General features: G+C 44.3%; 1 protein-coding gene across 1 annotated transcript in view; it reads left to right on the top strand.

Annotated features, from left to right (window-relative positions):
• LOC116834824 (cilia- and flagella-associated protein 337-like) overlaps positions 1-14,619 on the top strand; it is a 52,417-nt gene that overhangs the window by 13,763 nt on the left and 24,035 nt on the right. The window contains exons 10-15 of the mRNA XM_032797156.1: positions 1,035-1,295; positions 5,614-5,778; positions 7,279-7,428; positions 7,681-7,865; positions 9,780-9,919; positions 13,909-14,054. Coding sequence (XP_032653047.1) covers positions 1,035-1,295; positions 5,614-5,778; positions 7,279-7,428; positions 7,681-7,865; positions 9,780-9,919; positions 13,909-14,054 — 1,047 coding nt within the window. The remainder of the gene's footprint in view (positions 1-1,034; positions 1,296-5,613; positions 5,779-7,278; positions 7,429-7,680; positions 7,866-9,779; positions 9,920-13,908; positions 14,055-14,619) is intronic.

The following is a 14,619-nucleotide window of genomic DNA, read 5'->3' as shown; positions in this document are numbered from 1 at the left end:
AGGTTATTACAGTATTTAGAAATTTTTTTTTTTAGAGTTTTCCAGGCAATTAAAAGAGGGAGATAAATTTCTCAGCAATTATAGCAATTAATAATTTTAAGCCAAATAAGTGCTTAAAAAATACATGTGCCTTCCCTGCTGGTTGGTACTTGGACTAGGTAAAAGTAAATATGATTATATTCTGCCATTTCCCTAAGAATCAGTGCTAGCAAGAAAGTTCTTTTTTAGTGGTAAGTGTATGGGACTATGAAACAGAGCATATAATACTTGTCTCCCCTTCTAAAGGCATCATGCGGATAAAAACATTAATCCAGCATTAGAGCTGTAGACGTTTTTTGGCCTAATTTTCTTTTTAATGCAAATTCAGTGACTCTGAAACATTTTGCGACATGATGCTGGTTTCATGGACTTGCTTGTTTTGAAAAAAAAATCAGAAAAAAATTAAAATGCTTCACTTTGACATTTTCAAAATGAAACGTTTTAGTGTTTTGGGTTTAAAATACTTTTGTGTTTCAAAATGCTTTTTCATTTTGTTTTTAAAAAAATTCCCAAACATTTTTAAATGGTCATAAGACAAACAAAATGTCAAAAAGTTTTTTTTGACCCAAAATCTTTTTCTTTTTCTTTTTTTTACATTTTGATTTGTTGAAAATTGCAAAACTTTTAGTTTTCAGTTCGACCTGGAACAATTTCTTTTTACTTTTGAAATTGCTAGCAAACCAAAAGCCATTATTCGCCCTGCTGTACTAATGATTATGAAGCACTTTGAAAAGCTCAGATGAAAGTCTCAAAGTTTGTGCAATATATTGTAACTGGCTTCACTTCAGCAATGCCCTGAACTCTGCCAGAAAATGGTGTGTGAAAGGAAGTACATAAGGTGATGAGCTAAGACATCACAAAGCATGAGCACGTCACTCCATGGTAAATAGAAAAGATCTTCCTGAGCCATAAAATTTGGGAGTATGCAGAGCCACTAGTAGCCTCCTCTAGCAAACATGTAAATAAATCCCAGCTTCTCTCTTTCTCTTTCTCAGGTCCTGAAAGTATGGGATATTTTCTCACAGGTTTGTCTGCAGACACTGGCACTCAAGCTCCCATGTGTCCAGGCAGAACAAACACTAGAACAGGGGACTTTTCCCTTCTTGCTCATCCAGCAGTCTCCCCACCTCCTCTTAGTCTCCTGTGCTGATTACATTGGATTGTTGAAGCTCCAGCATGTCAGTCCTGAGGAAGAAATGCTGGCTACCCATGATGCACCATTATGTGGTGCTCTGTACAACACCTTCTTCCACCAGGTCAGCACTTCTGATAAATTTATTGATCAGAGCTTTCTGGTCAGGTTGAACTTAAACCACAACATTTGGATATGAAAGCAGCGTTTAAAAACCTTTGTGTGTTTGCACATAAGATACTTGTTTGGCCCATTGTAGAAATGGGGGCAACTGAGAAAATCAGATATAGATTTTGAATAGTTTTGGGGTGTTTGGATCTGGGAGTTTGGTTCAGACCCATCTCTAGTTTCTATGCTAGATTTGCAAGAGAAACTAGTTCCAGGAAAGTGATTGTAAAAACATCAATATGGACCTCTGTATTTCTTCTCTCCATGTGACTTTCCCAGTCCAGTTTATGAAATTACGAGTAAAAAGCTGGCTTTCCCACTTACCAGAGGCACATGCTCCACCGGCCATTTGAAAATCCAGTTGGGACACATTTTTAGATGTGCTCATGCACCTTTTCACGCTTTCTATTTGTGCTGCACAAATCCTAATGCAAGCACTCAAACTCTGATTTGCACATCCATAGAGAAGTGTGTGTGTGTGTGTGTATGTGCGTGCGTGCTGCACATGCATTTATGTCTCTGGGAGTCAGTTAAGAGTCTGCAGGTGCAAAAGGATGTGGGAAAAAGTACACAGGTACTTTTGCAAATCTGATCCATTGCCTCACGCATCATCGCCAATGACTTCAGATCTGCAGTTACAGTGTGCAAGACAGAAAAGAACCCAGCTTCCCCTTTCAAATGCACTGGCCAGAGGGGTGCGGGCAGCCCTGTTGCTACAACAGTAGCTGAGGAGTGTGTGTAACTCACACACCTCCTGGGTATGGTGTTCTGTCCCATCTAGTGACACTGAGACGACTTAGAGAGAGAGAGATCAAATGAGTCTGTTCTACAGCCTTAGCTGTAGCTGTAGCAAAGGCTTTTAGCTCATACTGTAGAGGCTCATGCACTAAGCTTCAGAGGTCCCCGGTTTGATCCTGGCTGCCGACAACCGGGGTCTGTCAACGTTACACAAGCAGCTCTGGCCACTCCCCAGCCTAATGGGAGGATTCCTTTCCATTAATCCCCACACAGATCTCCACCCTCTCAGGCTGCATGCTGATCTCAGGATTTTAAAGTGCTCGCTATGGACTGAATGCTGAAATCCTTATTTGGTTTTCGCTCAGGCAAAGCTCAGTGACTGGGTCTCAGCCTCAATTGAGAGCTTAGGATAGATTAAATGCCTAAGAAATTCTTTAGAACTTTTACCTAAGGGCTTAGTGGCAACCTGGGGCCTCTCCCGCTGGCCACAGGCATTGTCCCAAAGTGGGAAGAACTGGGGACCAGGCACCAGAGCAGATCCAGTGCACAGATGGGACTAGACCGTTCATGCTGGAATGGCGCTGCTCTGAAACGCCCATAAGGCAGGGCTGTGCTTTACGGAGACAATAGAGGAATTAGGTGTGGAAGGTGCTTTAATATAGGTCAACGCATCCAATCCCTGCACCAGGCAGGGATTCCTCCTCCACCCCATTACCCTCTGGAAAGGTGTATTTATGATACCAGACTCTTCAGAGCTTGATTGAGATGTGCTACAAGGTCTCAAATTAAAATGAAACCACATTGAAGGAGTCGCATTCTTCTCCTCCTTGCTCTGAGACCAGCAGAAGAGCAATACGAAGCTCCTCTAGCTCTAGCAATTTCTCCAGTGAGTTGCTATGGAAGGAAAAAGCAAGAACTTGGGCTTGCTCTTGTTCTACAATAAAATCTCTCTATTTTATTGCTGGAGAAGCAAAGGGTGGGCTGAAGCAGCTGTGCGCCATTCGCCGGTTTCTTTATCTGTTTCCTCGAACCAGAGCAGGCAGGTGATGGGCTAATGCACTTGTCTCCCGTCCGTCCAACCCTTGGTATTAATCACTAAGTGCAAATAAGGCAAAGCAGAGCTCTTGATCCAGGGCAGCTCGTGCACATTAGTCACTCGCTTGTTTTGACTGCCTCCCAAACCAACTGGAAAAGCAGTCAAGGGTTGTGTGCCCTGGAACGTGTGGGGCTGAATTGCTGTCAAGCCACAAGAAAAGAGTTACTTTGTTTCAGAGATGCATTCCTTCTGCAATAAACAGGGAGAACAAGGTTAGAACAACAAACTCCAGCCCTTAACCCACTCAGAAAACAAGTCCAGGAGCCTTTTAAATCTCCTCCACCGTCACAGAACCCTGAGTTCATGTTGTGGTTTGGCTTGGGTTGTGTCCTGTCTGGCTCCAGAATCTGTTTCCGTGTCATATTTTGGGAGCTCGGAGGGGAGGAGAGCAGCTACCAGGAAATGCAGGAAAGGATGGGGAAATCAAGTATATTAAACTCTTTTTAGCCAGGGTCTTTGAATATTAAACCAATCCTGAATAAGAGCTAACTAACGTATAGTGTAGTACGATAACCACTTCTTGTAGCTTTGCCTTAATCAAAAGTTTCAAAGAGAAATCATATTGGCTCCAGAAAGCACGACGTCAGTGACATGTCCAGCACCTCCCAAGCTGAGCTCAGCATTGGGATTTGCAGCTAAGCAGCTTTGACATCTTTACTGTCGTGCATGAGGCTAGGAGCAAATTGCCATCACTGTATGTGTTTAATTGTCAGCCATTGTACCACACAGATAGTTGTGTGGCGCCCAAGTGCCTTCTTCTGTAAATTCTCTTCCATACCCATCCTCTGCCACAATCCCTTGCTTCTTCTTCCTCTTGTTTTGCTGGTCAGCCTGACTTCTTTCAATTTGTCAAGATTCACTTCTTAATATTCCCCAGCCCCAAAGCTGCCCCTGTTCAGCTCTGTCCTCTGCTCCCTTTGGTTTCCAAATTTCACACCCATTCCAAGCAGTGCTAGTTCCTCACTAGCAGCCTGACACATGCCTGCCCTTGGAAAACTTTCTAAATCACATCAGGATGGAACCAGCCAACACAAGTCTTTTCTGCATGTTTTTGGAATGCTTACCTCTTTCACACTCGGCATTGTCCCATGTTTTACCTCCTCATTACTGATTTTTGTTCTTCAGTAATAGGTCTTTTATGTCCTACAGAATGCCTAGGTCTAGGACATAAACACCAAGCAAGGAGAATTGTTTAGGATGCTCCACAGCAGTACAGCAAGACAAAATCAAATGGAAATGAGCAAAGGAGAATTGACATTGAGATCTATAAAGACTATGGAGTAGTCTTTCAAAGGATGTGATGGACGCACCTTCCTTTTTTCATAGTTTCATAGATTTTAAGGTTAAAAGGGACCATGTGATCATGTGACCATGTGATCGTCTAGTCAACACAGGCCCTAGGACTTCACTGTATTAATTCCTGCTTCAAGTCCAATAGTTGTAGTTGAACTACAGCAGATCTTTAAGAATAATATCCAATCTTCATTTTAAAATGTCTAGTGATGGAGAATGCACCACACCCCATGGGAAGCTGTTTCAATGATCAACTATCCTCACTGTTTAAAAATTGGACCATATTTCTACTCTGAATTTGCCTAGCTTCAACTTCCAGACATTGGTTCTTGTTACACCTTTGTCAGCTAGACTAAAAAACCCTCTATCGTCAAATGTCTTTCATGCAGTTTGCGGTGTTGTTGTAGCCATGTCCATCCAAAGATATTAGAGAGACAAGGTGGGTGAGGTAATATTTTTATTGGCCCAGCATCTGTTGGTGAAAGAGACATGCTTTCGAGCTACCCAGAGCTCTGACCTGAAGAAGGTCTCTGTCTAGCTCCAAAGCGAATCTCTTTCACCAACAGAAGTTGGTCTAATAAAAGACATCACCTCACCCACCTTGTCTCTCTGCTCCCCATGTGCGTATATAAACTGTGCACAAGTCACCCTTTAACTTCTTCTTTGATAAGTAAACAGACTAAGCTCCTTAACTCTTTCACTAAAGCCTGTTTTCCAATCCTTCAATCATTCTCATGGCTCTTCTCTAAACCCTCTTCAAATTTCTCAACATCCTTCAGCATGAAGTCACTTCAGATAAGACTGGACATAGCACTGGAGAGGATATATTTTAGAGAACAATCCAACATCGGCCCCTGTTGACCTCGCAAGTGTTTATCCGCTGTGATTTCAGTTATTCAGTCAATGGATCTACATGCATCAGTCTATAGCTGCCTTGAATCAGCCACTGCCTATGTTATAGATGGGTTGAAGTGGGGAAATTGGCTTTTCTGCACAAACTGTTGGACGGCTGCACTATCCAGGGAAGGTGCAGTCCTGCTCCGAATGGAGACACTGCTCCCTACCGCTCCTCGGGGCTTTCCTTCTTAGCCAAAGGTAAAGCAACTCAAAACCAGACCATTTCAAACCATGCTCTCTCTGCTGACAGGTGGTGACAGGAGGTGATGACGCCACAGTTGCTGTGTGGGATGTGGAGACGGGGGCCAAACGCCTCCTTATAAACAATGCCCATGGGAAGGAAGAGATTACATGCATGGCCCTTGACAACTCCCAGCACAGGCTCATTACGGCAGCAAGGAATGGGACCATAAAGGTTTGTTCACTGAAACAAAATAGAGCTGCTCTTCTGACAAAATTCCTTTGACCCTTCCTTCATTTCCAGAATACAGAGCTGGGAGCGGGTGATTCCCCCACCTTGCCTGAAGCATAGCCCATACAAGCTGTAGCAGATCAAAATGTAGCCCCTTTTTTGGTGTCTGGCTGTATTCACAAAAACAACTCAGCACAAAATCTCTGAGGTTTGGCTGTTCACAGGGTTCCTCTCCTAGGTCTGCTCAGCTCACAGCTGAGGTCCTCTCTCTAGGTCAAGGGTGGGCAAACGTTTTGGCCTGAGTGCCACATCGGGTTTCCAAAATTGTATGGAGGGCTGGTTAGGGGAGGCTATGCCTCCTCAAACAGCCAGGCATGCCCCTGGGACCTCTGCCTCTATTCAACCCCCCATTCCCTGCCTTCTGACCGCCCCGACCCCTATCCACACCCCCTGCCCCCTGACCACCACCTCAAACTCCCCAGCCCTCTCTCCAACCCCCCTGCTCCCTGCCCCCTTATCACGCTGCCTGGAGCACCGGTGGCTGGCGGTGCTACAGCCATGCCGCCCAGAGCACCAGGACAGGCAACCATACTGCCCAGCTGGAGCCAGCCATGCCATGGTGCAGCACAGAGCACTGGGTCAGGTCGGACTCTGCAGCCCCAGGATCTCGCAGCCCAACTGCCCAGAGTGTTGCATCGGTGGCACAGTGAACTGAGGCTGTGGAGGAGGAGGAACAGCAGGGGAAGGGCTGGGCAGGAGGGTCCCACGGGCCATAGTTTGCCCACCTCTGCCCTAGAGTGCCATTCCTACCTTCCTTACCTCCCATCTGCCCCAATGAGTCATCAGAACACACTTTACAGGCTCACCATTTGCTAACATAGTTGGATTTTCAGTCAGATACTGTCAGTTCACTACAATGGCCTTCAATATGGATAGACAGAAAGTACCATGTTGCTTGCACTGTGTCTATTAAAAGCCTTAATAACAATCTTTGCAAAGCTCCGATGACTCTACAGAGTGTGACAATTAGCATCCAGGTCTGTTTCATCTTACATAGGGGTTCCGTTCCGCTGTTAGCGCGTAAAGGGAAAACCGCATATAGTTACAATTACATTGAGTTGAATGGCGGGCAGAATCACCTGCACTACAAAAACAGTATTTCAATTGCTATTTTTCTCTCTTTTTTTTTTTTTTTTGCCAATCACGTAAAGCTGAAATTGCGCATGTTAAATGCGCATAAGATGAGACAGACCTGTATAGCCCAAGCTGCAATATTCTGCTCTGGAATCAGATAGGAACTTCTCTGAAGTTTTCAGTTGTGATCAGACCCTAGTTTTGGTTCAGCTCACCTTTAGATTGTCTGCTCTCTGAGACAGACACTTCATTTATCATCTTTCCTGCATTTCCTTCCCCTTCTGGCACCAGACACCATAGCTGAGGGGCCGGACAAGATAAGGCTAACATTGTGAGTGGATAAAACTAAATATATTTTCTTTTGAGCAGGTCTGGCATATTCAGACTGGCCACCACTTGCACCAACTGGAGGCAGTGGAAGAAGCTGAAGTCATGGGACTTGTAGCGTTGCGGGATCAAACATTGCTCACAGTGGGATGGAATCAGAAAATCGTCCTTTATGATTTCTGTGCACCTGGGGTGCGTAAAGGAGGAGGAATGGAATGGGAATAGCCACCTGTTAAAAAGCAGGGTATTCGTTGATTGTGTCTAAATGAACAAGATGGTTCCTTCTGTTACACCCATAGAAGTGACATTGGAGTAAGTGGGTAAAAACCTCATTGAAGTCAGAGGATTTCACATCTGCTTACATCAACACTGAATTTGCCCCAGTATGTCTTATTAAACAAATTAGTAAAACCTGATCTTTATTCTGTTCTCCACTGTTTGTAGGCCCTACGTGTTACTGCACATCCTTCTTGGAAGGGCGGGCAGCTACACAAAGAGGACATCCTGACTGTGGACTATTGTCCTTCTCTTGGGCTCCTTGCTTCAGCCAGTTTCGATGGAGAAATTATCGTGTGGGATGTGGAATCCCAGAGTGTGTATCTATACCTCAGACAGACTCAGCCTGAAAGGTACAATTTTCTTTTAATGACGTATGGTGAGTTATTCATTAGACCAGGGGAAGTAATGTGCTTTGCTTGGGCATTACAGAGTTGCTTCATTTCCAAGTTACACCTTCTTTTTTTCTTTTAACAAACAGCATGAAAAGGAGAGGGCGTTTTTATTAGAGCCTTACTGCTGAAGATGTTGGTGTCTCATTTCCCTGCAACATGCTGCTTGATTATCTTCCTTATCACGATTAAGCTGCTGGGTTTGGGTGGTGGTGTTGTTATTATTATTTATTAAAACATTTAAAAACCAGGTGCTTGACACTAAAGAATCTGCATTGCTCTCTCTACCTGAGATATTCTCAGCATGCTGGGCAAACTGTGAAGGTTTCTCACAAAATGTAAGCACCATCCTAAGCGCTATTAATGTTTCCAAGGTGCTTTGAAGATGACAAGCGGCTATAGCTGTGAAGAGTGTTATCATGACTGCATAGGCCTGCAGGTTTGAATGGTGAAATCTGGGAATGCACATGGGCAGCTGGCATATTTAAATCCCTTGGAGCAGCTGCTCAGCAGGCTTAGAGTGTCTTAGCACCACTGACTTCAATGGAGCTATGACCGTTCACATCACCAGAGGATCTGCCCCACTGAGGGGAAATTGGGCCCAATCCTGCACGACATGGATGTTGACAAGAATTTTGAGAGTGGATGGTTTGCAGGATTGGGTCCATTAAATTTAAGCCAGGCTTTATGGGTTTGGTCTACACTGTATGGTTAAAAGGCACCGTGCATCCATGAGAGTAACAACTTCTCTTACACCCCTCCATTGACTATACCCAGACCTCGTGCACCCACTTCCTGCCACCTGAGCAGCACCTGATTGAGAAGGGGTGGAGAATGGCTAAAGCCATAGCTCCATCCTCAGTGTAGCAGCTGAGCCAGCGGGGGGCACGTGTTGCAATTTGCTGCAGATATAGACTGGTACTGTGCTAAGATCAGCAGGACCCAGCCTCAACAGGGAATGCAGAATCTGACCCTCAATAAACACATGAGGTCTGCCTCTCCACGCAGTTACAGCAGTGTGACTTCATCTTCCATTCCTGCCCTGGCTAAGTGTAAAAATCTACCGAAGGGCCTCATCCAAAGCTCCCTGATGTCAATGGGAAGATGTGTGCCTGCTTCCATGGTGTTTCCTGTGGTGTGGGATAATGAAATATTACTAGGCTGACAGGGACACTGAGGAGAATTACACCCTTTGCAAAGGTTTTGAACAGAAGCCAAATGCAATTCTACCCCCGGGTTTAGGAATATCAGTCACGTGATATGAAACGCCCCACTACGAGCCACCAGCTGTGGAGACATTTTGCCACTGAACAAAAAATTGCAAACTTTTTTGAAATATACACTAGCTAGACCTCAGTCCTGCATGAGCTACCTGTGTGCAGGTCCCTGTGATGGAACAGAGTCTCACTGACTTCAGTCAGGCTCTTCACGGGCACAGCAGTTCACCCACATGTCACTCATTGCAAGTCCAGGACCTTAGTTCATATCAACTTTTGACTTCTTCCTCCCAACGCTCTGATGCCTGTAGCTCAAGCTTTGAAGACAATGCTGAGTTTTGTTGGCTATTTAACAACCAATACATACAGACAGTTATTTATTTGGGGGTTCTTCTATAGAAATTGGCATGAATAGTTAAATAAAAACAATTAAATGTGTGGGGTTCTTTCTGGTTTATGTCTGTGTGAAGAAAGCAACCACAGGAAAAGCTTAGTATTCCCAAATACAACCTTATTTATAGTTCCAGGCCTTTCCCCTCCTTTCCAGTGGGAATAACCAGCCCTTTTAAAAAAAGTTGGGTGTTCTGACCTGCCAGGTGGACTTTAAAGAAAATACTGGGTTAGGGATAGTCTGAACATCATCTTCACTGAATTTTAGGTCACATCCTCCAGTGGATAAACTACTCTTTCTCCAGCATCGATCCCTGGATGGCGTTACAAAAGACAGTGCAATCCTTGTGAGTTCTGATGCCGGGAACCTTCGCTGGTGGAGTGTCCTTGCAGAACAACGGGAATTTGGTAAGACTTACCTGTGAAAGTCATGGTAACTTCAGCTAAAGCTGATGCTAATTTCTACAGCTTCTCCCCTCGGTGTAGGTACTCCACCTCCCCGAGAGGCAGTAGTTATATCAGCGAGAGAAGTCCTCTTGTCAAAAGAGCACTGTCTACACCAGGAATTCGCTCAGTATAACTGCATTGCTCAGGGGTGTCGATTTTCCACAACCTGGAGCAACGTAGTTATACTGACATAAGTTTGTTGTGTAGACCAGAGCTGAGGCCAAGTTTACACTATTCTGCTGTAAGATCTGCCATGTAGCCGCTCTGTGCTGAGAGGAGAGCTCTCTCCCGCTGACATAGGGCTGTCCACACCAGCACATCTGTCGATGTCACTTGTGTCACTGAGGGGTGTGTTTTTTCACATCCCTGAGTGACATAAGTTATACCGACAAAAGTGCTAGTGTAGACACAGCTTAGTGTTAAAGGCCTTGCAGTTGGCATTTGACTGTGAAATCTGGATTGTAATTAAACTGATCCATGTTCATTGGTGTGTGCTGATCTTTAACCGATCTGTTCCAGAAATTCACTCTCAAAAGGATTCTGGCAATATATGCTGTAACCACAATCCTACTGAGAGACATAAGATGTTATTGAACCAAATCATGATCCCTTTGGAATTAAAAGCACATCCATCAACTTCATTGGAATAAGGATTTGACCCAAAAGAGCCAAACTCTTCCCTGGTCTAACAGCAGGGATGTATCTGATGCTTATTTATTCTCTCTCCTCCCTATCCTGCCAATATTCCAGTTATTGGAACTTCAGATACTGGCACTAAGAACAATTGGAAAATGTATGTTATTTACAAAAACCAAAGTGCTAGCTGGATAGAAAAGCTTCCAAACATGACATGAGAAAAGCTTAAAAAAACAGGATATTCAAACCCTTTCTCTTGGGAAATGTATTTTCGCAGTGACTAGGGTTGGGTTTTGTTTTGTTTTTTTTGTTTTTTTCACTGTCCCACTTCAGTATCCCTGTGGGGGGAAAAAAAATACAAACTGAAAACCAAAGAGCAAGCCTTAAGCTAACTCCAGGAAAAGTACAAGAAATTACCATGCAGAAAGACCAAGAAGTGCTATTCAATGCCCAGCCACACTCACTAGAAAAGATCATTTTAGCTAAGCATCAAAGGGAGCACAGAGTTCATGGATGGGAAATGGCAATCCAGGCAGCAGCAATTGTACATGGGGCACTGTTACTGAAAATGAAACCCACTGCAGCTGAGGAATTTCCATCTGTGCTGGCTACCAGTAACAGTGAGTCAAACAGACACACAGAGAGCAAAATCCTGGCCCCATTGAAGTCAATGGCTAAACTCCCGTTAATTTCAGTAGGCTCAGGTTTTGCATAGAGGCACTAAGGATACCTCTACATAACTTCTAGGAGGCATGATACCTAGGGCGAGTAGACATACACATGCTAGTGTTGTATCAGACAGGCAAGGTACTAACAAGCTTCAACAGGACTTTATTTTTACAGTGGAATCCTCTTTACCAAGCTGCTGCTGCACCCTCTGTAACTCTCACTCAGCCTCCTCAACTCTTCCTGCCTCCTTCCTGTTTCCTGTCCTTTCAGGCTCCCAACATCCAGTGCTCCCAGTTCTAATAATTACAAGCACATCAAAACACCACAACTAGCTTTGCTCAATCTAGCACCTAACAGGAGTGTGGCTACAGAAGCACAGTGAACCACTCAGGCTAGCTGCCCAAGGACAGTCCTGCCCAGTCTCCTGGGTACATCTTCAGGCTCAACCCAACTTCTGCTGTGTGATTTTTAGGCACTATCTCAAGCAGAGCTGGTGCATGTAATGTTCACCTGCCCTGGGAATTGCACCTCCCAGCTGCTGGGTGGACACACCTTCAGGCCAATATTTTCTAAAGTAGCCCTTGATTTTGGGGTACATCCATGAGACACCTTACAAGATGCTGAGCTTCCATTCCATGAAACACGTTGAGGTTTCACAATTTGTTTTTGTTCCACATCAGAGCAAAACTGAGAGCTTTCAATATTTCCCACACAAAAATGAGAGAGAGAATCCCCAGAATAGCCAACAGCCCAGCAGTTCAGACACTCACCTGGATCTCCTACATCCCACGCATGTGTGTCCCAACTACATTAGAGAGTCTGTCTGTCTATAGATAACTCCTGCTAGAGCTGTTCCCCTTTGTATAAATAACTAAATATTCATTGGGACAAAGAGAGAGAGAATCTATAGCCCAGTGGTTCGGATGCTCACCTGGCATGTTCGAGACCAATCCAAGTCCCTGCTCCAAAGCCACTTGTCTCACATCCCAGGTGAGTATCCCACTGTTTTGGCCATTGTGGAGTGAGTCCCATGCTCTCTGCCAAATGCCAACATGAATAACTGTCCAAAAACACTCCAACATTTCAACTGAAGGAAATATTTCTCTCTTTAAGGGGAAACAACAACAAGAACTGTTACTCAGTGTTGTTGGCACAGAATGGCTGCCAGATTCCAACCCAGAAGTGGCTGCATTTCAGTAGTGGATGACTAATTTTATATATGCAAGCACGTTGGTATTCTTCTAGCTAACAGGTGCTTATATAGATATAAGGTATTAAATATAGCATCTGTTTAATATAACAGGTGTGATACAGTGTGAGGAGGCTTGTGCTGCCAATGTAACTCTAATGGTGCAGAAGAGAAGCCTTTTCCTGTGTTAAAAATAGGTGCCATGTGACAGAGTTAGAAGGGGAACAAAGAATTTTCATCCTCTCTTCAGTCAAGTGCTGCTGAATGGCTACCTAATGAAGCCACTTTCCACAGTGTCAGTGTAATAGGCTGCTCTAAGGACTGTGTTACTTCTCTGTTTCTTTATTTAGCTAAGGGAAGTCAGGTCCATTAAGGCCCAAAATTTAGGAGGCTTTTTTCACACAAAAAATAAAGATCAGTAGAAATGTGGCCGTGGTTTTTAATTCAGTCCATGAAATTGAATGGGCACTGTTAGGGAGCATTGTATATAACATTCCCCAGCAGTCTTTGCAAGCCAAGCATTGTAGCATTTTACCTGTACACGAGACCCAAAAAGTGAAGCTAACAGCAATCACCAGAAAGGTAAGTGAAACTTACTAGTCTGCTTCACATTTCAAGCTGAATGAAGCTCAAGAATTAAAATCAACAGCATTGTTGCTGATAATGGAAGCAGATTTCAATAACTCTTGCTGTTTTAATCATTTTAAGTGATACTAATAACACAGAGGAGGAACTTTTAAAAAAAAAAATACGGTAGCATATGCCCTGACCTGACAGAGTTCCTGGAAGGGTTAGGGTAAGATTTTAAAAAATGCCTATGTCCTATTTTCATGTATGACAGAGGACTTAAGATCTCAATGGGAGTTAGGTACCTAAAATACCTTTGGGGATATGGGCCTTAGGCACTTATTATTTATTTGTATTACCTTAGTGCCCAGGAGCCCAAGTCACGGTCCAGGACCCCACTGTGCCAGGTACTGTGCAAACACAGAACCAAAAGATGCTCCCTGACCCAGGGGGTTTACAATCTAAGGGCAGGTTCACACTACCCGCCGATACGGCGGGTAGTGATTAATCTATCGGGGGTCGATTTATCGCATCTAGTCTAGACACGATAAATTGATCCCCGAGCACTCTCCTGTCGATTCTGGTACTCCACCGCTGTGAGAGGCGCAAGCGGAGACAACGGGGAAGTGGCAGCAGTTGACTCAGTGCCGTGAAGACGCCGCAGTAAGTAGACCTAAATACGTCAACTTCAGCTACGCTATTCTCCTGCTATTAGGTCTATTCTCCTCCCCCAGCATAGGCAAGGACTAAGTAGACGTTTGAGTCTCATTGAAGTCAATGGATCTTAGGTTCCTAAGTGCCGATGTCACTTTTAAAAATGGGATGTCAGCTCCTAAGTCACTTCAGCACTTTTGAAAATGTTACTCTCCATCCTCTCCTGTTGTTGCAGGTTTTTATTATGCCCCAGCAAAAGAGGATGTTTCTGTGACTGGATTGTCAGCCAATCAGATGAACAGTGTTCTTGTATCTGGAGACACATGTGGATTCATTCAGGTTTGGGACATTTCAGATTACGGGCTGTCCCCTAGAACTCAGGTAAATCTTGACGCTTCATTCTTAGTATAAGGAAATGGCCTTGGCATGTAGGGACAAAGCAGTTCACCAGTTCATTTGTGTTGCTAATTCTTTCCTAATTATCCCTAGTGAGTTCACTTGTCAAGGGCATTGCTCACTTCCTTAAGCAAGAGAACATCGGGCATCTTTTTAATGTTTCTGACAGGCATTAGGCAAACTTGAATAGGTACTTCTAAAGTCTCTATTATCCATCTTAGGGCTTTCTTCCATGCCACCCTTTATACCTGGAGCTATCATTCTCTCATGGTGAGCCAAATGACCTTCAAATGTGTCTTCAAAACTAGTAATGGGCCTGAAATGAGTGAATACAAACCCCAGTGCCCTAGACTGGGGCAGAATCCATAGATGCTGGAACAAGGGGTGCTGGGGGTGCCACCACACCCCCAGATTATAGTGGCTTCCATTATATACAGGGTTTACAGTTTGGTTCAATGGCTCTCAGCACCCTCACTATACAAATTGTTCCAGCACCCCAGCAGGATCCAGATCCAAATTGTATGACTTGGTTCAATCTCTGTTTTCATGT

Source organism: Chelonoidis abingdonii, chromosome 13 (assembly GCF_003597395.2).
Source record: "Chelonoidis abingdonii isolate Lonesome George chromosome 13, CheloAbing_2.0, whole genome shotgun sequence".
Taxonomy (NCBI): domain Eukaryota; kingdom Metazoa; phylum Chordata; order Testudines; family Testudinidae; genus Chelonoidis; species Chelonoidis abingdonii.
This window is presented reverse-complemented; position numbering and strand designations above follow the sequence as displayed.